The sequence below is a fragment of the Channa argus genome, chromosome 6 (genome assembly GCF_033026475.1).
Source record: "Channa argus isolate prfri chromosome 6, Channa argus male v1.0, whole genome shotgun sequence".
In the NCBI taxonomy this organism is placed as follows: Eukaryota; Metazoa; Chordata; class Actinopteri; order Anabantiformes; family Channidae; genus Channa; species Channa argus.
Window position 1 is genome coordinate 7,686,031 of NC_090202.1, and position 22,707 is coordinate 7,708,737.

Below are 22,707 nucleotides of genomic sequence, written 5' to 3' on the forward strand. Positions count from 1 at the left end.
AAGACCAAGGCAACAAGTTACCCAGTGGCTGTTTTGTTTAACATTTTGAAACCTAGCATTTAATTCCTTTTCTCAATTTGGCACGCAATTTCCCACTAAATCCCATTGCTATACACACCATCACATGACCCGATGCATATTAATACACTTCAGTCCATGCACCTACCTTTAAGTTGATAACTACAGTCGCTGGTTAAGGTTTTTTTCATGTCTAAAGTGTGTATGTCATGATAAGTTGATGCTGCTCAGCTCTTTTAAAAAATCACTGTCTAGAATAAATCTACTGTAACATGTGGAGCTGCTGTTGTAACAATAGAATGCAAAGGCTGTGACGGGAGAAACTAGGACCCAAAAGACTTTGAACCTGAGGACGGAAGAAAAAGCAGATGTAGTGGACAAATAGGGGGTCTGAAGGTAGCCAGGCAATCAGCCATCCAGGTGAAAATTTTCTCAGGGCAGGTAGGATGGCACAGCGGCTGCTCGAAGACATGCTGATAAGCAGGACTCCTTCCCGCAACTCATAATCTTACTAGAACTCCAGTCTAACAGAGGGTTGTGTCAGGATCCCCGACTTCATTTCCTCCCTCAGGACTTTTATTTTGCGCCCACTTCCTGTTTCCTGGTTTCGTCACGTTGTTCACTTTCCTAATCGCCGTTAATCAGTTTCACCTGCTCTCATAACTTTGCTTATATACCTCCTCAGTTCCCTCACTAAGCTGCCAGGTTGTCTGCTTGATCACTGTGACCTTCCAGCCTTCATGAGAATTCGTCGTTGCTATCTATGGTTTGGACCACGTGACGTTTATTGACCTGACTCTGCCTGCTGCTCTGGTTTAGTGAGTAACTGCTACCTATTGTTCCCTCTGTTGCCGACTTTGTAACTTACGCTAAGGATTATGAGTATTGCTAAATGCCAGTAAGAAATCAAGGTTCATTACGGACCCTTGTAACCATGCCGTCAGGAAGAGAATGACTTCTATGCCCATGTTTGACTCCATGCAATTTCCCACCTGTGAAGCTCAGACTGGTGTTTGTCTATGTGCCCATGTGTATTAACACTGAGTATTAAACCAAGCATCACGGACTTCTTCAGTGTTACTAAGTGTATATGTTCACTGAAAAGGATTTTGGATTTATTAGATATTGTGTCACTAAGAGGTTTTTAGAGTTCTTTTCACATCAGGGATTGGAGATCCACCACGGCTACACTGCCAGGACCAGATCCTTATCTCCCCTCCAGACTCAGCTCTTCTGCCCACGTACGCACCCCAGTAAGTCCTGCCTTTTGTTTTAGACTCCATTTCCCCACAAGTCAGTATTAAGTACTCATCTGTGTGTCCTCCCTCATAGACTGGAGATCAGCGCCACCTAGCGAGTTGGAGGGCAACCACATCACCATCCTGCGTTGCCAACAATAACTTTCTTTAATAAACGTAATTAAAACTGAGAAGTTGTGTCAAGCACCTTATTGGGTCCAATCCTAAAAACTAGCCCTTTACAGGTTGTGCTTTAATAACCAAGTGGAGCTGAAAATTAGGGGTAAGTGAGAACAATGAATGATCTGAAATGTGGTGATCTTATGGTATTGGGTTAAGTTCCTAAAATAACATAATTAGTTATTTTATTCTGCAGCATAAAATTCATCAACAAAAACCCCACTCCTGCTATTTTTGCTGGTTTTTACAGTATGTGTCTCTTTACAGCCACATTCACTGTATAACTGGTGATCACAAGCTATATCCGGTCACTATAATCAGAAAGATTGTTGTAAAAGAGGTAAGCGTGCTAAACCAAATTACAAATTGGAAGTTTAGTAATACTAATGTTAAAGTCGTGCAAACGAGGCCTATTTATGGCCTAAAGATAGCTGTTAATTGTATTTAATCTTCAAACAGCACTGAAGTATGATCAGGTTAATTTTAGCCAATACTAGGCGTCGATCCAACCTAACGTGTAAAGGTTTAAGCAAGATTTTACCTTTTTATACAAATAAGGTGACTTCATTAAAATATGTTTAAGCAACAACAAACAAGACCCTTTTTTAAGATTAGAAAACTTTGTGCAACACGTCACTATATTCACATTAGTGCCAAAAAAAGGCCACGGGGCAGGGCACATTTATTTTGGTGTATATTGTACTGACAGCCTACAGTGAGGAGGGAACCTTTGTCTGAACAGCTATAAAAACCATCACACTTGTGTTCCAATGCCTACACTTGAGGGATGGAGATCTCAATTCTAATTATTGGTCTGAGATTAACTCTAGGTTTCTTTGAGCTGAACTTGGGTCTTGCATTGAATTATCCTGGGGATGGTCTGAAACAAAGGGCTCTCTGCACAGAGGCCAGGGCTGCTGGTAAAGTTACTACTGAGGATTCATCTGTCATATGTAAACTACAAGGTACAGCTCATCTACCTGCATTCCAAATGGATGGTGACTACATAATCGGTGGTGCTTTCTTCATACACTACAACACGCAGGCACTAGAGCATAACTACACCACAATGCCTGAGCCACTGAGGTGCACAGGAAGGTCAGTATGAAAGAGTTTGTGGTGACAAATGTTTGACTCAAATTAACCTGATGTTATACACTTGTTGCAATGATTCTGTGCGACAATTAATGTTCATAAAATATTAGTTTATCCCTTTTGTGAAATTAATATTTGAAACAAGCACTTTTGTGTTAACTTACTAAATTAAAAGATACATTTTAGTGGTCCGATTTCAGTAGCAGTGCAGCTTTTTGCAGAGAGGATAAAAATAGTTATTGTTTACTGCATATTTATATTGAACTTCTTAACTTTCCTGATGATATGCACATTTAAATATGTACAAGTGTCTTTGTACAGAATTCACTCCCGTGAACTCCGCTTCTCACGAGCAATGATTTTTGCCATAGAGGAGATTAACAACAGTTCAAAGCTGCTTCCAGGCATCAGACTCGGTTATCAGATCCATGACTCATGTTCTGCAGTTCCCATGGCAGTGAAAGTAGCATTCCAGCTTACAAATGGCCTGGACCATGTGTTTTATACTGGTGACAATTGCTCCCAATCTGGTATGGTGATGGCTGTTGTTGGTGATTCTGGGTCCACGTCATCTATCAGCATGTCACGTATTACTGGGTCCTTTACCATCCCTCAAGTAAATATATTCAAATAATTTATTTTTGTTTTGTTTTTAGTGAACCGTGGTAAAATTGTGCATGAGCAGATTTTTGGGTTGTGACAAAGATTGTTAAAGATTTATAGAGTGTATTTTTTTCTTTTTTTCTTTAGGTGAGTCACTTTGCCACTTGTGCCTGTTTGTCCAATAAGCAGCAGTATCCCAATTTCTTCAGAACCATCCCCAGTGACCAGTTCCAAGCTATTGCACTGGCAAAGCTGGTGAAACAGTTTGGCTGGACTTGGATAGGTGCAGTTCGTTCAGATTCAGACTATGGAAATAATGGCATGGCATCTTTCCTTAAAGCAGCATACAAAGAGGGAATCTGTGTTGAATACTCTGAATCATTCTACCGTACCCACCCACGTAGCAGGATCCAGAGAGTGGCTGATGTGATCCGCAGGTTTTTACATCACCTATTCTTGTTTCCTATCCTTTAAACTATTCTCCTTTACACAAAACCATTGTCAAACAATTTTATTTGGTGTCAGATTTGCCATTCTGACACCATTATTTTTGTTGATGTCATATGCAGTAAATATATTCAGTATACTAGTAATTTAAATTCAAAACCATCATAATGAGTGTTTTGTGAGATATATATCTATCTTTGTCTATATCAATACTGTCCAGGTCAACAGCTATGGTTGTTGTGGCATTTGCTTCATTTGGAGAAATGACGTTACTAATGGAGGAGTTGTCACGTGAACCTTCTCCACCTCGCCAGTGGATAGGCAGTGAGGGCTGGGTGACTGACCCAGACATGTTAAGGTTCACATTATGTGTTGGAGCCATTGGATTTGGTATTCCACGGTCTGTGATCCCAGGTCTGAGAGACTTCCTGCTGGATCTGTCTCCCACTGAAGTGGTAGCCTCGCAAATACTTACCGAGTTCTGGGAGGACGCATTCAACTGCAGCCTGGGAAAAAGTGAGACTTTTGTATTGAGTATTAAATAATTTACTTGAAATTAAGATGCTGTCTTGTAGTGGGCAGTGGCTCAGTTGGTAGTGTGGCTGCCTACCGACCATATAGGGTCGGAGATTTGCGCCCCGCTTTTCCCCAGCGAATGTCTCTGGGCAAGGCACTGAACCCCCATCAGCCCATCCTCATCCCCAGTTGTGCAGTCTGGTAGAATTTGGGGAGAATTGCGTCAGTCTTTACACCGGATGCTTTTCCTGTGTGCCAAATCAACATGCGGACAAATGATCCTCTTTGGCGACTACATACGTAATTTATCTAGTTTCGTTGTTGGGCCCTTGTGATTGTGTTGTGGAGCTCTTTGTGTTAAAAAGTTTTCAAAAACTATAAGACCAAACACTAGTGTTTTATTTTAATTAGTTGATTTTGATGTATGATGGAAATTATGAATAGCTTTGTAATTAATCTCACTTGATATAAAGATGCTGTTGTAGAGAACATTTTAAGAATCATAGAAATATGAAACACACACAGAGCATATAGACAGTACTCAGACATTTACTACTTTATCTTAATATATTCAAAGTAATGCTAATAATGCTGAACTGATAGTTATCCCAGATCTTTATTTAATTGTTTTACATTTTATTTTAAACCCAAAAAAACAAGTTGAATTGGCAATTTAAATAAAAAAATCCTACTAAAATTCTTGATCTAATAGGAGGTATATGCAAAACATTGCTTAAAAATATACTTAAATGTAGAACAAAAACAGAATTTAAAAATTAAATAGGATAATTTGCACAAAGTTGAATTTACTACATCTTAACCTTTTCAGCATCTTAAATTGCGTTGGTCCCCTCATTCAGAAAGACCACACTGATTGGCTCAACTCAGACAATTAGTGTAACAGAAGAGACCATAGATATAACTAAACCACTACAATTTCTAATTTGAATTTGTAACTAATTCATATTATCAATTCAAAGAAGTGCAGTGGGAAAATTATAAGCTAAGGCTGGTTTGTTTTGTTCTCTTCTTCTCATGTAGGCAGAGCCCCTAAATGCTACCTGGCAGCTTCGCTTTTTCTGGTGTGTTACTTGTCCAGTCAGCAAAGTGAGACAACACAGCAGTTGTTCTTCCTTGCTGCTAGTTCTTTGAGTTTTTTAGTGAGTCATGGCCTTTAAAAAGCCTTTTATTTTTTAAATCATATTTATAGGTGCTGTCACAGACAAGAGATTGTGTGATGGAAGTGAAGACATTAAAAAACTACAGAGTCCGTACACTGACACATCTCAGCTCCGAATTACCAACATGGTGTACAAAGCTGTTTATGCTGTAGCTCATGCCATTCATAATGCTGTGTGTCAGGAGACAAATTCTACAACTCAGTGTGACAAACTCTCCAGGATAGAGTCCAAACAGGTCAGTTGTAATGAATAACAACACAAATACAGCTACTTAATAGGTTTAAAAACATTATATATAATTCTATATTAATATATCTATATTATAGGATATATAGATCTATATCTGTATAGATATAGATAGATACTGTATATAGATAGATATCTATGTATAAACATTTCGCTCACTCTAAATTATATATATATATATATATATATATATATATATATATATATATATATTTTTAGACTCTACCACCCACTATGTTGTCAATATTGGATAGAGTGTCAAAAACTGCAATATGAGAATCACATTGGATTGTACAAGTGTACCTAATAAAGTGGCCAGTGAGTCTACATGCTTTATTTCTGACCCTGACTATAACACAGGTTCTCACTCAGCTGAAGAAAGTAAATTTCTCCCAAAATGGTTATCATGTGTCATTTGATGCTAATGGGGATCCTGTGGCCACATATGAGCTGGTTAACTGGCAGAAAGGTAAAAGTGGCAGCCTTGAGTTTGTGACAGTAGGATACTATGATGCATCACTGCCGGATGGACAGGAATTCCATATCTATAAGGACATGACCTGGATGGAAGAGAGGACACAGGTAAAGAAGGAATCTTTTTCCAAAAAAATGATATCTGAGTTGATAACTGAGTTTGTGTTTATATACTGTTTATGGCAGGTACCAGTGTCAGTGTGCAGTGACAGCTGTCCTCCAGGAACTCATAAAGTGCTGCAGAAAGGAAAACCCATCTGCTGTTATGACTGTATACCATGTGCTGAAGGAGAGATCAGCAATACTACAGGTAAAATATGTTTTCTCATGTAAATATATCACATTAAATACATGATGGCTACATTTTCTTTTTGATTGATTCTTTCAGATTCCACTGACTGTTTCCTTTGCCCCAAAGAGTTCTGGCCAAATGCAGACAGAGACACTTGTTTCCCGAAGCCTGTAGAGTTCCTTTCCTTCAGTGAGGTCCTAGGAATCATCCTGGCTTTATTCTCTGTTTGTGGTGCCTGTCTGGCAGTTATAATAACGGCTGTTTTCTTCCATCACAGAACCTCCCCAATAGTCAGGGCCAACAACTCTGAGCTGAGCTTCCTGCTGCTCTTCTCCTTGACTCTGTGTTTCTTATGTTCATTAACTTTCATTGGAGCACCCTCTGAGTGGTCCTGCATGCTGCGCCACACAGCATTTGGGATCACCTTTGTCCTCTGCATCTCTTGTGTTCTTGGGAAAACTATAGTTGTGTTAATGGCCTTCAAAGCTACACTTCCAGGTAGTAACATCATGAAATGGTTTGGTCCTCTACAGCAAAGACTGACTGTAGTGTCTTTCACACTCATCCAAGTTCTAATATGTACAGTTTGGTTGGTTGTTAGTCCTCCTTTTCCAATGAAAAACCTCACCACATACAAAGATAGAATCATCCTGGAGTGTGCATTAGGTTCAGCTCTTGGATTCTGGGCTGTGCTTGGGTACATAGGTCTACTGGCTGTGTTTTGCTTTGTGTTAGCTGTTCTAGCCCGAAAACTGCCTGATAATTTTAATGAAGCCAAGTTTATCACCTTCAGCATGTTGATATTCTGTGCAGTCTGGATCACCTTTATCCCAGCTTATGTCAGCTCTCCTGGGAAATTTACTGTAGCTGTGGAGATATTTGCCATTCTGAAACTAGAGGCCTCTAGTTTTGGACCAATACTGTGTATATTTGCTCCAAAGTGTTTTATCATATTATTTAAACCAGAAATGAACACAAAGAAACATTTAATGGGCAAAAGTAAAAACTAGGATCTTTGGAAATGGTTAAGGGGGATAAATACAGCTCTTGTTGTGTACATATAACATAAATGACATTTCTTTATAGTTAATATGTAATGTGATTGTGTGAATGTCCTTTTAAAATGTTTTTAATATTACAATAATTTCAATCACATGCCAAAATGTAAAACTAAATAAAGCCTTAATTCCTACAAAAACTATTAGTTCTGTCTCGGATTTGATGATCTTTATTAGCTAAATAAGTTTGAAGCGAATTGAGGCACTTTGATATAATTCAATATATATAGTTCAATTGGTTATATTTTGATTAAATTCATAATTCTTTTGTTCATAATTCATAGCTGAGAACATGTCAAGCTTCTTTTTAGACTTTTTTGAATTGTGTAGGAGGTTCATTAAGTATTTAGAAATATATCTTCTGTCTAGTATCTGTTGCTCTGTCATTGGGCAACTATGACAAAGGGCAAGTTTACCAATTTTCAACTTGCTGTCTTTGGCTTTAGTTTAGGTTGTAAATGTACATCAATGCTTTCAAACGTCCCTCTGAATGCCCTATATTAAAATATTTCTCTGCTTCTAGCTAAAATACTCCAGATGACATCACCCGGAGGAATTTTTCATTACTAAGAGATCAGATGATGTCATTTGGGGGAGCTCTGAAAAATCAAGTTGACCGTGATTATAAACTCTCTAGTGTGAGCAACAAGATGACATAGTCTGAACTAAAGATTCTTCCAAATGATGTCATCTAGAGGCGTATTTCAGCTAGAAATAGACAGACATTTTAAAGTAGGAAAATGAGTGGGAACTTTAATGGCATTAATTTACATTCATTTAAGAAACAAGTGAAGGCATCGTAATCAGTGAAGGCATCCTTTAATTGACATTACTTTTAGAGATCTGTTTTGACTTTGGTTATTTGACTTTTTTTTTTATTATACAATTTCAATCTATATTGACAGTGATTCAGTGTTCAAAAAAAATAAAGGAGAAAACCAAGGTGATGAAGCCTCATTCCCAATATTCAAAGAACTGCTGAAAACAGAACCACTCATTCACTTCCTTCACTCCGAAAAAGACAGTTTGTGTGTACACCTTATGTCTAAACCCTAAGTCTTAAATCAGTAGATACAGAAGTGCAGCACAGACCCAGTATATCAAAATCATAGTGATAGTGAACTTGTCGGGGTTAATTTGCTTAGCCTGTTGCCACTAAGACCAGGTTGTAAAAGTATATCTAAAAATGGTTGAACATTATTTATGGAAAAATAGCCTGAAACTAAAAGTATTTTACAGTTAAAAAGCAGGTCCCCAATACTTCTACTTGCAAGTATAATTGTATTTCACATGTTTATTAGCAGATTACTTCTGAATTAAACTATAACAAACCACTGGTTTTGATTAGACAAGGCCATAATTTCAAACTCCATGACTTTTCTTTGGCATCCATCTACATTTCATCTAAATTTGCTTTACAAATTCAGTGAACAAAACAAAAGTTACTGACTTTATGGGAAGGAAAGACTGGTTATTGGAGGTTATACAGCACAAAGTACTAGAAGATTGAAAATAAACAAAGATACCTGCATAAGGGCTCCTCCTCTCTGATGTAAGGTAAAGCTAACAAAGAGTGAGGGGGAAAGCTGAAGTTATATAAATCAGTGAAAACACACGTAGGTACACATGCTTCGACTTTAGAGATGGAGTTCTCAGCTCTCTTTATAGGCCTAAGATTAGCTCTATATTTGTTTAAGATGAACTCGGCTCTTATTTTGAATTGTTCATGCAATGATCTCAAACAAAGGGCTGCATCCACACAGACTAGTACTTGTGCTGAAGTCATTACTAAGAATTCATCTGTTGTGTGTAAACTGCAGGGTACTACTCGTTTACCCGCATTCTCAGAGGATGGTGACTACATCATTGGTGGCGTTTTCTCCATACACTACAACATGGAAATGGTGAAACATAACTACACCACCATGCCTGAGCCCCTAAAGTGCACAGGGAGGTTAGTAAGAAGGATAAGTACGGCATGAAAACACTGTTGGACTGCGTAGGAACAGAAATGTATGATTATTGTGATATTTGTTGCAACATATTTGTATACTTTGGCATAAAATAATCACTTCTATTAATTAAAACCCAAATTAGCATTTATTTCATATAGTATAACACACTAAAGTAAATACAAAAAAGAAATGTGATCTTTTGATTGTAAGAAAATAAAATTTTATTGGTGTTGTTTAACTAACTAATGTAGTTGAGGTTTAGCAGTTTTCTCAATTACTGTTGGCTGACAGATGCGGCTGTTATGTTCAATACCATGTATTGCAGTTCTCCTTTATTGTGTTTTATACTTTTAACATGTCTGTGTACAGAATTGAACCACGTGAAGTGCACTTGTCACGTGCAATGATTTTTGCCATAGATGAGATTAACAACAGTACAAAGCTGCTTCCAGGCATCAGACTCGGTTATCAGATCCATGATTCATGCGCCTCAGTTCCCATGGCAGTGAAAGTAGCATTCCAGCTTACAAATGATCTGGACCATGTGTTTTACTCCAGTGACAACTGCTCGCAATCTGGAATAGTGATGGCTGTTGTTGGTGAGTCGGGGTCCACGCCATCCATCAGCATGTCACGCATCATTGGATCCTTTAACATCCCTCAAGTAAATATTTAAAATTTTTGGTTTTTAAAATGTACTTAAACTTACTTTTACTGTGCCATGCAATAATCACAGTGTTATTTGTCTTTAGGTGAGTCACTTTGCCACTTGTGCCTGCTTGTCCAATAAGCAGCAGTACCCCAGTTTCTTCAGAACCATCCCCAGTGACCAGTTCCAGGCTATTGCACTGGCCAAGCTGGTGAAGCAATTTGGCTGGACTTGGATAGGTGCTGTCCTCTCAGATTCAGACTATGGAAATAATGGCATGGCATCTTTCCTCAAAGCAGCGTACAAAGAAGGAATCTGTGTTGAATACTCTGAATCCTTCTACCGTACTAACCCACGTAGCAGGATCCAGAGAGTGGCTGAAGTGATCCGCAGGTTTGTACTCATGTTTCCTATGCTGCGTCAAAGACTATGTAAAGAGAAGAAATCAAAGAGAAGATTCAGGACTATTTTACTATTTAAGTGGTAGAATTGTTATTTAAAAGAATTGTTATTGCTTTTATTTAAGAATGGAATTACTCTACCAATGATTTTCATTCTCCACACTAAACTAGGGCTTATATTTATATCTTAATATATAAATGAAATGTAATTGTGTAAAAACTGATATGATTTACATTAAAATGTCTCTTCAGGTCAAAAGCTATGGTTGTTGTGGCATTTGCAGCGTACGGAGACATGAGAATACTAATGGAGGAGCTGTCTCATGAACCTTCACCTCCACCTCGCCAGTGGATAGGCAGTGAGGGCTGGGTAACTCACCCAGATATGCTGAAATTCACATTCTGTGCTGGAGTCATTGGATTTGGTATTCCACGATCTGTCATCCCAGGTCTTAGAGACTTCCTGCTGGATCTCCCTCCCACGAAAGTGGCAGCCTCCCCAATACTTACTGAGTTCTGGGAGGATGCATTCAACTGCAGGCTGGAAAAAAGTGAGAAAATTGTGCTGATATTTAGGTTAACATACGCGACAATCACAGTAGGGTACACATAATATTGTTTTTGTGTTGACTGCCTGTCCTTAGATATTTAGTAGATTCTACTGATAATGGACAAAGAAATAAGGTGGAAGTAAGGAGAATATTTTAAAATACTTTTACGTGATATGATGCTTTCCGTAGAAGATTGAGCATAAGATACATAAATATTAAAACATGTACTTAGTACAGAAGCCATAGTATATCAGGATTATTATAATTAGATTATTACAGTGAGTGATTTTAGATCATTTAACACGTGTCAGGTTAGTTGGTGATTTACTTAATATTTCTCAAGTGGTGTATATGCAAAACTGTGCTTTGAAATGTAAAATATATTTTAGTTATAATTAAGAACAATATCACTACATCAGTTTCTGCAAAGTATATTTGGTGTTTTAAATAAATACAAGAAAAGAGTAACACAAAATATTTTATTTATGATATAGAGTATAATTTACAACTGTATCAAAGAACTAGAAAAGAAGTGTTTCTGTCTCTGTATATTTTAGGTGCTGTCACAGACAAGAGACTGTGTGATGGAAGTGAAGACATACAAAAGCTCCAGAGTCCATACACTGACACATCTGAGCTCCGCATCACCAACATGGTGTACAAAGCTGTTTATGCAATAGCTCATGCCATTCATAATGCTGTGTGTCAGGAGACAAATTCTACAAGTCAGTGTGACAAACTCTCCAGGATAGAGTCCAAACAGGTCAATGGAAGCAAATAAATTAACACTTTGGTGCTTCTCTCAATGTATGATTACATACATAATTTCTTTCTCTTCTCTTTCTGACGGTCTCATTTAACTTCGCCCTTTCAGGTTCTCACTCAATTGAAGAAAGTTAACTTTTTCCAAAATGGTTATCATGTGTCATTTGATACTAATGGGGATCCTGTGGCCAAATATGAGCTGGTCAACTGGCAGAAAAGTAGAAGTGGCAGCCTTGAGATAGTAACAGTAGGGTACTATGATGCATCACTACCAGTGGGCCAGGAGTTCCATATTAACAAGAACATCACCTGGATGGAGGGGAGAACACAGGTAAGGAGCAATGTTTCAACATCATAAAAGCTATATAGTCAATGTGGAGTTCTCTATGACCTTGTCTGCATATACTGTGTGTGGCAGGTACCAGTGTCAGTGTGCAGTGACAGCTGTCCTCCAGGAACTCATAAAGTGCTGCAGGAAGGAAAACCCATCTGCTGTTATGACTGTATACCATGTCCTGAAGGAGAGATCAGCAATACTACAGGTAAAATGTGTTTTCTCACATAAATCTACTGCATTAGTTATATAACAGCTAAACATTTTTTGTTATTCACTCTTTCAGATTCCACTGACTGTTTCCCGTGTCCCAAGGAGTTCTGGCCAAATGCAGACAGAGACACTTGTTTTCCAAAGCCCGTAGAGTTTCTTTCCTTCACCGAGGTCCTTGGAATCATCCTGGCTGCATTCTCAGTCATTGGTGCCTGTCTGGCCATTATAACAGGAACTGTTTTCTTCCGTCACAGAACCTCCCCAATTGTCAGGGCCAACAACTCTGAGCTGAGCTTCCTGCTGCTCTTCTCCTTGACTCTGTGTTTCTTATGTTCATTAACTTTCATTGGAGCACCCTCTGAGTGGTCCTGCACGCTGCGCCACACAGCATTTGGGATCACCTTTGTCCTCTGCATCTCTTGTGTTCTTGGGAAAACTATAGTTGTGTTAATGGCCTTCAAAGCTACACTTCCAGGTAGTAACATCATGAAATGGTTTGGTCCTCTACAGCAAAGAATGACCGTAGTGTCTTTCACATTCATCCAAGTTCTAATATGTACAGTTTGGTTGGTTGTTAGTCCTCCTTTTCCAATGAAAAACCTCACCACATACAAAGATATAATCATCCTGGAGTGTGCATTAGGTTCAGCTCTTGGATTCTGGGCTGTGCTTGGGTACATAGGTCTACTGGCTGTGTTTTGCTTTGTGTTAGCTGTTCTAGCCCGAAAACTGCCTGATAATTTTAATGAAGCCAAGTTTATCACCTTCAGCATGTTGATATTCTGTGCAGTCTGGATCACCTTTATCCCAGCTTATGTCAGCTCTCCTGGGAAATTTACTGTGGCTGTAGAGATCTTTGCCATTCTGGCCTCTAGTTTTGGACTAATACTCTGTATATTTGCTCCAAAGTGTTTTATTATATTATTTAAACCAGAAAAGAACACCAAGAAAAATTTGATGAACAAATTCCAATCCTAAAATAGAATCATTGGATTCAGGGATTCACATTACATATTTTAAGGTCAGTTTTTGAATGCCTCTTTTAACGATACTGTTCAAACATATGCTTAAAATGTCAAGTGAGGTAAATAAATAAATTAAAAATTATAAAAACATGATGTGTCTCAATATTCTGATAAAACAGAATTGTAGTTGTTTATGAATCAACAATTAACAAAATACTTTGTGAATTTACTTTAAATACCATCTGAGGACGTTCAAGCATAGTGTGTACTGTAGAGTGTAATCCAATAGAAAGTTGGTTTAATTTCTATTCATTGTATTGTCACAATTTCGAAGGAAACCAAAGATTTTTAGGAATTAGAATAGTTTTATTATTACACTTTCATTATGTATAACGCATTGTAGATTAAACATTAAGAAATACTCAGTCTACACTCTTATCCTAAGTTTAATATCTAACTTATGTATAACAATCTTTAATGGACTTTAAATGTCAGAAATTCATGAATAACTGTTGGTTTTACCTTGCACAGAAATTAAATTGATAACATGCTAACATGACCTTAAATAAAATGTTTAAAGTATCTTTTAAAAATGTAACCATGCAACCTACAAACCACAATTTGTTAGGACGTTGTGTAAAACATAAATAAAAACAGAATACAATGACTTGCAAATCCTTTTTGACCCACCTTCAATTGAATACACAACAAAGATATGATAATTATTCTTCAAGCTGATAAACTTAAACCGTGTGGAAGCCATCAAATTCAAAATGAGTGAATATTTGCAAAAACAAAGTCCAAGAAATGCATTAAATAGCAGGATAAACCCTTTGAGTTGTGTCATTTAGTTTTCAAAGGTTGAAGGTGGTTTTCGAAGAGCATATGGCTAACAATACTGTGACAAGGGCAACGCAAGAGGTAAAGTTGGTAAATGTGCAGCAGTGGGTCCACAACATCTGCCACCCAACCAGAAAGCATCTGTGTATACACCATGGTAGGTGCATGAACCGAAAATAAGACCAGCGGTCTAATGGGAACATGTCCTTTTTTCTTTTTGTTGCGTGCCACCGGAGGACTGTGGGACCAGCTATTGGGTAAACTAAGTTGTAGGTCAGGACTAATAATATTATTCTAAGGTTTTTTATGCTTGTTTAGTTTTATTTGTCATATTTTTGTTATAATAAACTACTTATTTTTGGCCTTCACCTCGCTTATTCCCCTTTTTGTCATGGCAGTTGAGCTAGGTCGTGACACCTCACAACTATGAAATAATTTACTATGTGGGTTGAAGATTATGGCCTGGCAGACCAAGGGGCAGAGACTATTGTGAATACAATGCTAATTGAAATGGTTAACAGGTTTGCGGCTTCTAAAGTCAACCAAACTAACCATATTGTTAGCGTAACTTCACATTATTCCTTTATCTGTGTTTATAAGTGTCACCTGTGTCTTGCCTGGACATTTTACCACAATGCACCCATTTACAATGACAAGTTCATCAGTTAAAATCCTAAAAATGGCTAAAAACAATTAACTGAGTTTTTGTTTATTTCATACAAAAAAATGAGCTGGTACTTTCATAGTGGAACTCTCTATGAGAAAATATGTGTTCATGCAGACTGTTATTTTGGGGGAAGGGATGCTGTGACGGGGGTACAGGCAGAAAGGGAAACAGTAAAGACGGACGGAGAACAGTGAGTGGAAGCTAATAGGCTAATAAGTGAGATGTAAGGGGAAACTGAGGTTGTGTAGTTAAAAGATATAGTGATTTATGTTATAGGTTGTCGACAAGATAATCTGAACATGGACTTGTGAAAGACTGCAAATTTTAGCAGAAGTTCTGAATTTTTACTCCCTAATTAATCCAGTGAGGGGAAAGTAGCAATGTGAATGGACTGAGGCAGCCAACTAACTCAGCTCACCACACTTCTCTTCGATTGTTGCTGACCCGGAGAATGAAGACAGCTTTTTGGATCTGCCCAGCAGGTATGGACAAAAGCAGATGGAGTAAGACTTGTTGGATCCCCACAGCTGGGATTAAGATAGCTGTTTATTTTAAATGTGTTTATAGTGTTCTCATCAATTGTCACTGTCAAAGTCAATTCTCTATTGGTGTATGATTTTCAAACACTCTTAAACCTCAGACTCTCCATTGAAAACTTGGCTCAGTTTGGACAGAATGGACAGAGAACTTTCTGCCCACAACCTCTCCATAGTATACCGGCTTACCTGTACTGTGTCCAGGTTCCACCTTCACACAGAGGGCGTAGACCCCGGGGGAAAGTGCAGTGGCAAGCTTGTCTGACTGAAGGGCGGTTTGGCACGTTCTCCTTCCACTTTCCTTGGAGATACTGGTTCATCTTACAGTCGCTTCTGGATCTGATCGGCTCATGTCAAGTTTCCTGTGGTCAGCTCAGATTAGAGAGAACAGATTCACCAGTTGAAATCACTCTTAAATGAGCACAAAATTCTTGAGGTAGTTCAGTCCGGGTTTAAAATCAACACAGTCCTGAGTCAGCACTGTTGAGGGTTTTTAATGATGTTCCTCTAGCCACAGACTCTGGGCACTGTGTTGTGTTGGGACTGTTGGACCTAACGGCTACCTTTGATACAGTGGACCATCAGATGCTCCTGTCTTGCTTGGAGAACTGGGTGGGCATCCAGGGTGGTGCCTTAGATTGGTTTAGGTCTTTCTTAACAGAGAGAAATTTTTGTGTCCGTGTTGGAACTGCACAGTCCTCCGCAGCACCTCTTACATGTGGAACACCTCAAGGTTCTTGGGCCTCATCTCTTTTCCATATATCTACTTCCTCTTGATTTAATTCTTCAAAAACATGGCATCTCATTCCATTAAAATTTATGCTGATGATAGTAAAATTTATCTCCCATTAAAAAATGAAAAGGCTTATTCTACAACACAACTCTTTCCGTGCATTGAAGAAATTATTACCTGTCATGGATGTCAATTAATTTTTTGCTTCAATGATAAAAAGACTGAGATCATGTTGTTTGGGCCTATGATGCCTCCAAAATTAAGGTTGACCTTGTTTATTTAAGTTAATATTTGAAACCTATAGCAACATACCTGGGTTTGGGACTGAACAGGGGTCTCAAACATGATGCACAGATTACTTCAGTGGTCAGGTCCATCTTTTTTCATTTAGGTCAACTGGCCAAGGCAAAACATTTTCTTTCTCGACATCAATTTGAGATTTCAATCCATGCTTTTATCACAACTTGCTTACACTAGTATAACACACTTCATGTTGGGCTTGTTTTTTTGTTAGTTTCTCCTAAATGTCATAATTCTTTGTGTGTTTTATTTCTAGTTATGTTTGTGTACAGCACTTTGGCCAACGGTGTTGCTTTATAAATAAACTTGGATTGGATCGGAACAGGATGTTATTTTGTTATAACTGAAGCATTGCTCAATACCTCTAAAAAAACGGAAACTGTAATGCTAAAAAAAGGAAGTGTAAATGTATTAAATATTTTACAACATCCAGGACAATTACACTCATGAGTACAATTAGGTTGCCCCTCCACAGTTTTCAGAGCATCTTTTCAGTAGTGTGATTGTATTTCATGTGCTTATGAGAAGAACCATGAAGGAAGAAATTACTATAAAACATTGATGTAGATTAGGCCATAACATACTCTTAAACTGTACAACTTTGACATGGTTTAAATTAACATCCATTAGATTCAGCTGCACTGTATTTTCACCTTCAGCAAAAACAGGTTAAACCAAGATTACGGAGATGTTTTCATTAGTATGTTTCAGGAGGAGAAAAGTAGTAGCAGTGCATTTAGCCTGCAAAAAATGATTGGGTAGTGCCTCTCTGATGTACCATAGGGTAAGCTGACGTACAGTGAGGAGGTAAGCCTTTGTCCTAAATATTATAAAAACCAGTGAAGACACAACTATGTTCACATGCATACACTCGAGGGATGGAGATCTTAGCTCTGCTCATTTGTGTGAGATTAGCTCTGGGTTTGTTTGACATGAAATCAGCTCTTGCTTTGAATGCTTCCTGTGATGATCTAAAACAAAGGGCTAGTTTCACAGAGACTAGTGCTTGTGCAGAAGTCAGAAGTGAGGATTCATCTGTCATATGTAAACTGCAGGGTACAGTTTATCCACCTGAATTCTCATTGGATGGTGACTTCATTATCGGGGGAGTCTTCTCCATACACTACAATATGCAAACAGAGAAATACAACTACACCATCATGCCTGAACCACTAACGTGCAAAGGGAGGTTAGTAAAAAGGAGAAGTTAATATGTTTTTACTTTAAACATTTTTTTAAACAGAATATGTATGTGTGTGTGTGTGTGTGTGTGTGTGTGTGTGTGTGTGTGTGTTGATGTCTGTGGCAGAGATATGCATTTCTCCCATCACTTATTATGCATTGCTATGTTCTATGGTTCTCTCGCTGTGTTTGTGTGCAGAATTGACTCCCGCGAACTTCGCTTTTCACGTGCAATGATCTTTGCCATAGAAGAGATTAACAACAGTTCAAAGCTGCTTCCAGGCATCAGACTTGGTTATCAGATCCATGACTCATGTGCTGCAGTTCCCATGGCAGTAAAAGTAGCATTTCAGCTTATAAATGGTCTGGACCTGTTGTTTCACTCTGGCAACAATTGCTCACAATCTGGTATGGTGATGGCAATTGTTGGTGAGTCTGGATCCACGCCATCCATCAGCATGTCACCTGTCATTGGGTCCTTTAACATCCCTCAAGTAAATATCTAAAATTTATGGCAAGTGGTGCTTAACATTTGCTCAGATTTATGTTTATCCGACCATGAACCAATCACAATGTTTTTTATCCCTTAGGTGAGTCACTTTGCCACTTGTGCCTGCTTGTCCAATAAGCAACAGTACCCCAGTTTCTTCAGAACCATCCCCAGTGACCAGTTCCAAGCGGAAGCACTGGCCAAGCTGGTGAAACAGTTTGGCTGGACTTGGATAGGTGCTGTCCGGTCAGATTCAGATTATGGAAATAATGGCATGGCTTCTTTCCTTAAAGCAGCATACAAAGAAGGGATCTGTGTTGAATATTCAGAATCTTTGAATCGTTTTCACCCACGTAGCAGGATCCAGAGAGTGGCTGATGTAATCCGCAGGTTTTTAATTCACCCATTGTGCTTGTGTTTTTTTGTGCTGACACTAAGCATCTCCATTCAAACAAGTGTAAAACAGATTGTTAAAGACATTGTTAAAAAAGGATCAATTTATTATATTAGTGGCAAATTGGCAAGTTATATGAACATATAGTCAGCTTATCTATACTGTGCATTAGTTTACACTACAAGGTTTACCGGGTTTTTATAGTATAATGTCCCTCCAGGTCAACAGCTGTGGTTGTTGTGGCATTTGCAGCCTTTGGAGACATGAGGTTACTTCTGGAGGAGCTGTCTCTTGTGTCTTCCCCACCTCGCCAGTGGATAGGCAGTGAGGCCTGGGTAACAGACCCAGACATACTTAAGTTCAGCTTTTGTGCTGGAGCCATTGGATTTGGTATTCCACGATCTGTGATCCCAGGTCTGAGAGACTTCCTGCTGGATCTCCCCCCCACTAAAGTGGCAGCCCCCCCAATACTTACTGAGTTCTGGGAGGATGCATTCAACTGCAGCCTGGGAAAAAGTGAGTCCACATAAGTGATACTTAGAGTTGGGTGTTTGTAGTTGTGTTGTGTTGTTTTGTTTTGTTGACTATTTGTTGAGGTTCCTATGTTAAAGCAAATGTCATAGGTTTAATTATTTAATTTGTGTTGGCATGAAACAGTGAAACGATGTATGTCCTTGTGAATCATCTAATTTGATATATAGATGCTCCCTTCGTGAAAATTTTGTATAAACTAGGCTGTAGTGATTTAAGAACAGTTTTGGGCTTTGTGTAAAAAATGTAATAGATTTCTTGCTACTTGTTCAAAATATTTGTACTCATTATTCAGTGACAAATGATGTTGCATTACTTGTTATATTATTTTCTGAAGAGTAAAGGTTTAAAATACAATTAGAGAGCTAGTACTTGACATGGGCAACCATTCATTCAGATATGTAGCAACAAACTTAGCTTTATGTTACTTGTTGCAGCCCACAGTTGATGATTAAAATCCAGTTTTAGTTGCTTATATGTTGAAAAGCTATAGCCATCCTTTGACGCCAGAGCGGGCTTATTTTATTTATTTCTTTATTTGGTATTTATGTCCACAACCTTTACATTGTTGTGTTGTCTAAGTGTTTCAAGAGATTTGAGGTCATGTTTTTTTTTTTTTTTTTTTGTTTTGGAAGTGTCAACTATCTTACTAATACCTGCACAATTTACTTTACAAAATGTATTTATTACCTTTGATTCCGACACAATTAAAATAATAGGAATATATCCAGCAGCCACATGTAGGGATTCCATCTTCCCCCAACTTTAGCCTTTCCATTAAATCAGTAGTGTTTATTCTTGGCAGTCTATAAGAATATTATTAATTTATTTCAGAACCTTTGTGCCTCATTTCTGTAATTTCTTGCAAACTCCCAATTCTCTCTGATAAGGGATTTGCATCTTGTGGTATGGCATCTGCTTTACTTACATGAATTTCCTTTTAAATTGTTTTATTACTTTTGGAACAGATACGTTTAGATCATCTAAGATGACAAAAGATACAGTACTTATGTTGTTTTACATATCTAGTTGTGAACACCATAAAACAAAATTCTGGAAGTTTGTCTCATATCTATCTCCTAAAGACTAATTGTCTTTAGTTTATAGCAAACCAAATGTCTTGCTCTTCCAAAACTTCTGGAGGGGGCTGTAAATGCAAAATGGTGCTTTAGAATGTAAAATAATCAATAAATTGTTACAACTTAAATCCAGACACATAACCTTCATTACACGACAAACAAAATTGAATATTAAAAACTTAAATTATACAAAAGTATAATGTTAAATCTTGGTTGGACCTAAAACATCTATGTCTGAATCTGTTTGTTTAGGTGTGGCCACAGCTAAGCATTTTTGTGATGGAAGTGAAGACATACAAAAGCTCCAGAGTCCGTACACTGACACATCTCAGCTCCGCATCACCAACATGGTGTACAAAGCTGTATATGCAATAACTTATGCCATTCATAATGCTGTGTGTCAGGAGACAAATTCTACAACTCAGTGTGACAAACTCTCCAGGATAGAGTCCAAACAGGTCAGTTGTAATGAATAAATAAACACTCCATTGACTTTCTTTAGCTACTACATACCTTTTATCATATTAAATAATCACTTGGTACCTTTTTAGTGATGGTGTACTATTTTCAAATGATATATATATTTATATGTCTGTGTGTGTGTGTGTGTGTGTGTTAATTTTACATTGTCATTATCCTACATAGATTCTTAATCAGCTGAAAAGGTTAAATTTTTCCCAAAATGGTTATCATGTGTCATTTGATGCTAACGGGGATCCTGTGGCCAAATATGAGCTGGTTAACTGGCAGAGAAGTAAAAGTGGCAACATTGAGTTGGTGACAGTAGGGTACTATGATGCATCACTGCCACTGGGCCAGGAGTTCCATATCAACAGGAACCTCACCTGGTTGGAGGACAGAACACAGGTGAGGAACAATATTTCACATTTGTTATCATAACAACTATACGACAAAACTGCATTTCTCTGTGGGTTTTCTCTGTGTATTCTATATTGCAGGTACCCATTTCAGTGTGCAGTCACAGCTGTCCACCGGGAACACGTAAGGTGCTGCAGAAAGGAAAACCAATCTGCTGTTACAACTGTATAACATGTCCTGAGGGAGAGATTAGCAATGCTACAGGTAAAAGTTGTTTTTTTTCACCAAGTAAATCTACATAATTGTAACATTGTGCTGAAGTGGCAGGTTCTAATGTAATGTCTATATAACATGACATAGAGACAAAGAGACATGCAAACATGGATGACACACTATGTAAACAAGCCATTTACACAGAGAGACAAAGAGATCCTTACTTAATTTCAACCTCTCAGCTGTGCTCTCTCTTGCAATTTGTTTCCTCCAGGTGCAGTACTTCGATTTCCTCTCACAGTCCAGAGACATAATGAGATTAGAGTAACCGGTTTCTTTAAAAAGGGGTGAATGGTTGCGTGATTCTATGATGTATATGGCCCTGTGATAAAATTGGCATCCTGTCAATTGTGTACCCCGCCTCTTGCCTAATAAAAGCTGGGATTAGGTCCAGCACCCCTGCAACCCCAAACAGCATGGATGATCTACCACATCAAATATATGTGACTGCTAACAATTCTTTTATGTTATTTTTTTCAGATTCCACTAGCTGTTTCACATGCCCTAAGGACTTCTGGCCAAATACAAAGAGAGATGCATGTTTCCCAAAACCTGTAGAGTTTCTTTCCTTTGATGAGGTCCTAGGAATCATCCTGGCTGCATTCTCAGTTTGCGGTGTCTGTCTCTCCATTATAACCGCAACTGTTTTCTTCCGTCACAGAACGTCTCCAATTGTCAGGGCCAACAACTCTGAGCTGAGCTTCCTGCTGCTCTTCTCCTTGACTCTGTGTTTCTTATGTTCATTAACTTTCATTGGAGCACCCTCTGAGTGGTCCTGCATGCTGCGCCACACAGCATTTGGGATCACCTTTGTCCTCTGCATCTCTTGTGTTCTTGGGAAAACTATAGTTGTGTTAATGGCCTTCAAAGCTACACTTCCAGGTAGTAACATCATGAAATGGTTTGGTCCTCTACAGCAAAGAATGACTGTAGTGTCTTTTACATTCATCCAAGTTCTAATATGTACAATTTGGTTGGTTGTTAGTCCTCCTTTTCCAATGAAAAACCTCACCACATACAAAGATATAATCATCCTGGAGTGTGCATTAGGTTCAGCTCTTGGATTCTGGGCTGTGCTTGGGTACATAGGTCTACTGGCTGTGTTTTGCTTTGTGTTAGCTGTTCTAGCCCGAAAACTGCCTGATAATTTTAATGAAGCCAAGTTTATCACCTTCAGCATGTTGATATTCTGTGCAGTCTGGATCACCTTTATCCCAGCTTATGTCAGCTCTCCTGGGAAATTCACTGTAGCTGTAGAGATCTTTGCTATTCTGGCCTCTAGTTTTGGACTAATACTGTGTATATTTGCACCAAAGTGTTTTATTATATTGTTTAAACCAGAGAGAAACACCAAGAGACATGTAATGAACAAAAATCAATACTAGGATCATTCTAAATAATTGGGATGGCAAGATACAACATAGTTCGCGTTCTGCACATTGAACACAATCAACATTTTGTTAATATTAGTTACAGCTGTTTTGTCTATCAACTGTATTGTACTGTACTATACTGTCAGTTATTAACTAAGACAAGTCACTTATACAAACCACATATGACATTTTATTGAGTGTGATAAGATGTAGATGAAATACCTACTGACTGTACATTAATAAAGTAACAAAACATTTCTTCATTCTAGAGTCTTCCTCAGACAATTGTGAGAATCTCTTAAGTTGTAT

The 22,707-nt window shown here is 38.2% G+C and overlaps 3 protein-coding genes across 3 annotated transcripts; all 3 read left to right on the forward strand.

Annotated features, from left to right (window-relative positions):
- Positions 1–2,322: 2,322 nt before the first annotated feature.
- Positions 2,323–7,300, forward strand: LOC137129433 (extracellular calcium-sensing receptor-like). The gene is made up of 8 exons (XM_067508571.1): positions 2,323–2,534; positions 2,853–3,147; positions 3,282–3,571; positions 3,802–4,097; positions 5,308–5,513; positions 5,885–6,106; positions 6,185–6,308; positions 6,387–7,300. The coding sequence occupies exons 1-8, from the start codon at positions 2,428–2,430 to the stop codon at positions 7,298–7,300; spliced, it is 2,454 nt and encodes an 817-aa protein (XP_067364672.1). The 5' UTR covers positions 2,323–2,427.
- Positions 7,301–9,228: 1,928 nt separating this feature from the next.
- LOC137128939 (extracellular calcium-sensing receptor-like) lies at positions 9,229–13,296 on the forward strand. Its single transcript, XM_067507648.1, has 8 exons — positions 9,229–9,302; positions 9,673–9,967; positions 10,056–10,345; positions 10,606–10,904; positions 11,462–11,667; positions 11,779–12,000; positions 12,088–12,211; positions 12,290–13,296. The coding sequence occupies exons 1-8, from the start codon at positions 9,244–9,246 to the stop codon at positions 13,192–13,194; spliced, it is 2,400 nt and encodes a 799-aa protein (XP_067363749.1). The 5' UTR covers positions 9,229–9,243; the 3' UTR covers positions 13,195–13,296.
- Positions 13,297–17,372: 4,076 nt separating this feature from the next.
- LOC137129183 (extracellular calcium-sensing receptor-like) lies at positions 17,373–22,410 on the forward strand. Its single transcript, XM_067508114.1, has 8 exons — positions 17,373–17,446; positions 17,639–17,933; positions 18,030–18,319; positions 18,544–18,839; positions 20,186–20,391; positions 20,579–20,800; positions 20,893–21,016; positions 21,506–22,410. Exons 1-8 carry the CDS (start codon positions 17,388–17,390, stop codon positions 22,408–22,410), a joined length of 2,397 nt encoding a protein of 798 aa, XP_067364215.1. The 5' UTR covers positions 17,373–17,387.
- Positions 22,411–22,707: the final 297 nt, after the last annotated feature.

Coding starts and splice junctions, on each gene's coding strand:
- LOC137129433 (XM_067508571.1), top strand. CDS start 2,428: ATGGATGGTGACTACATAATCGGTGGTGCTTTCTTCATACACTACAAC. Junction 2,535..2,852: donor CCACTGAGGTGCACAGGAAG/GTCAGTATGAAA, acceptor GTCTTTGTACAG/AATTCACTCCCGTGAACTCC. Junction 3,572..3,801: donor GTGGCTGATGTGATCCGCAG/GTTTTTACATCA, acceptor AATACTGTCCAG/GTCAACAGCTATGGTTGTTG.
- LOC137128939 (XM_067507648.1), top strand. CDS start 9,244: ATGGAAATGGTGAAACATAACTACACCACCATGCCTGAGCCCCTAAAG. Junction 10,905..11,461: donor CAACTGCAGGCTGGAAAAAA/GTGAGAAAATTG, acceptor TGTATATTTTAG/GTGCTGTCACAGACAAGAGA. Junction 12,001..12,087: donor GGATGGAGGGGAGAACACAG/GTAAGGAGCAAT, acceptor TGTGTGTGGCAG/GTACCAGTGTCAGTGTGCAG.
- LOC137129183 (XM_067508114.1), top strand. CDS start 17,388: ATGCAAACAGAGAAATACAACTACACCATCATGCCTGAACCACTAACG. Junction 18,840..20,185: donor CAACTGCAGCCTGGGAAAAA/GTGAGTCCACAT, acceptor CTGTTTGTTTAG/GTGTGGCCACAGCTAAGCAT. Junction 20,392..20,578: donor CCAGGATAGAGTCCAAACAG/GTCAGTTGTAAT, acceptor TATCCTACATAG/ATTCTTAATCAGCTGAAAAG.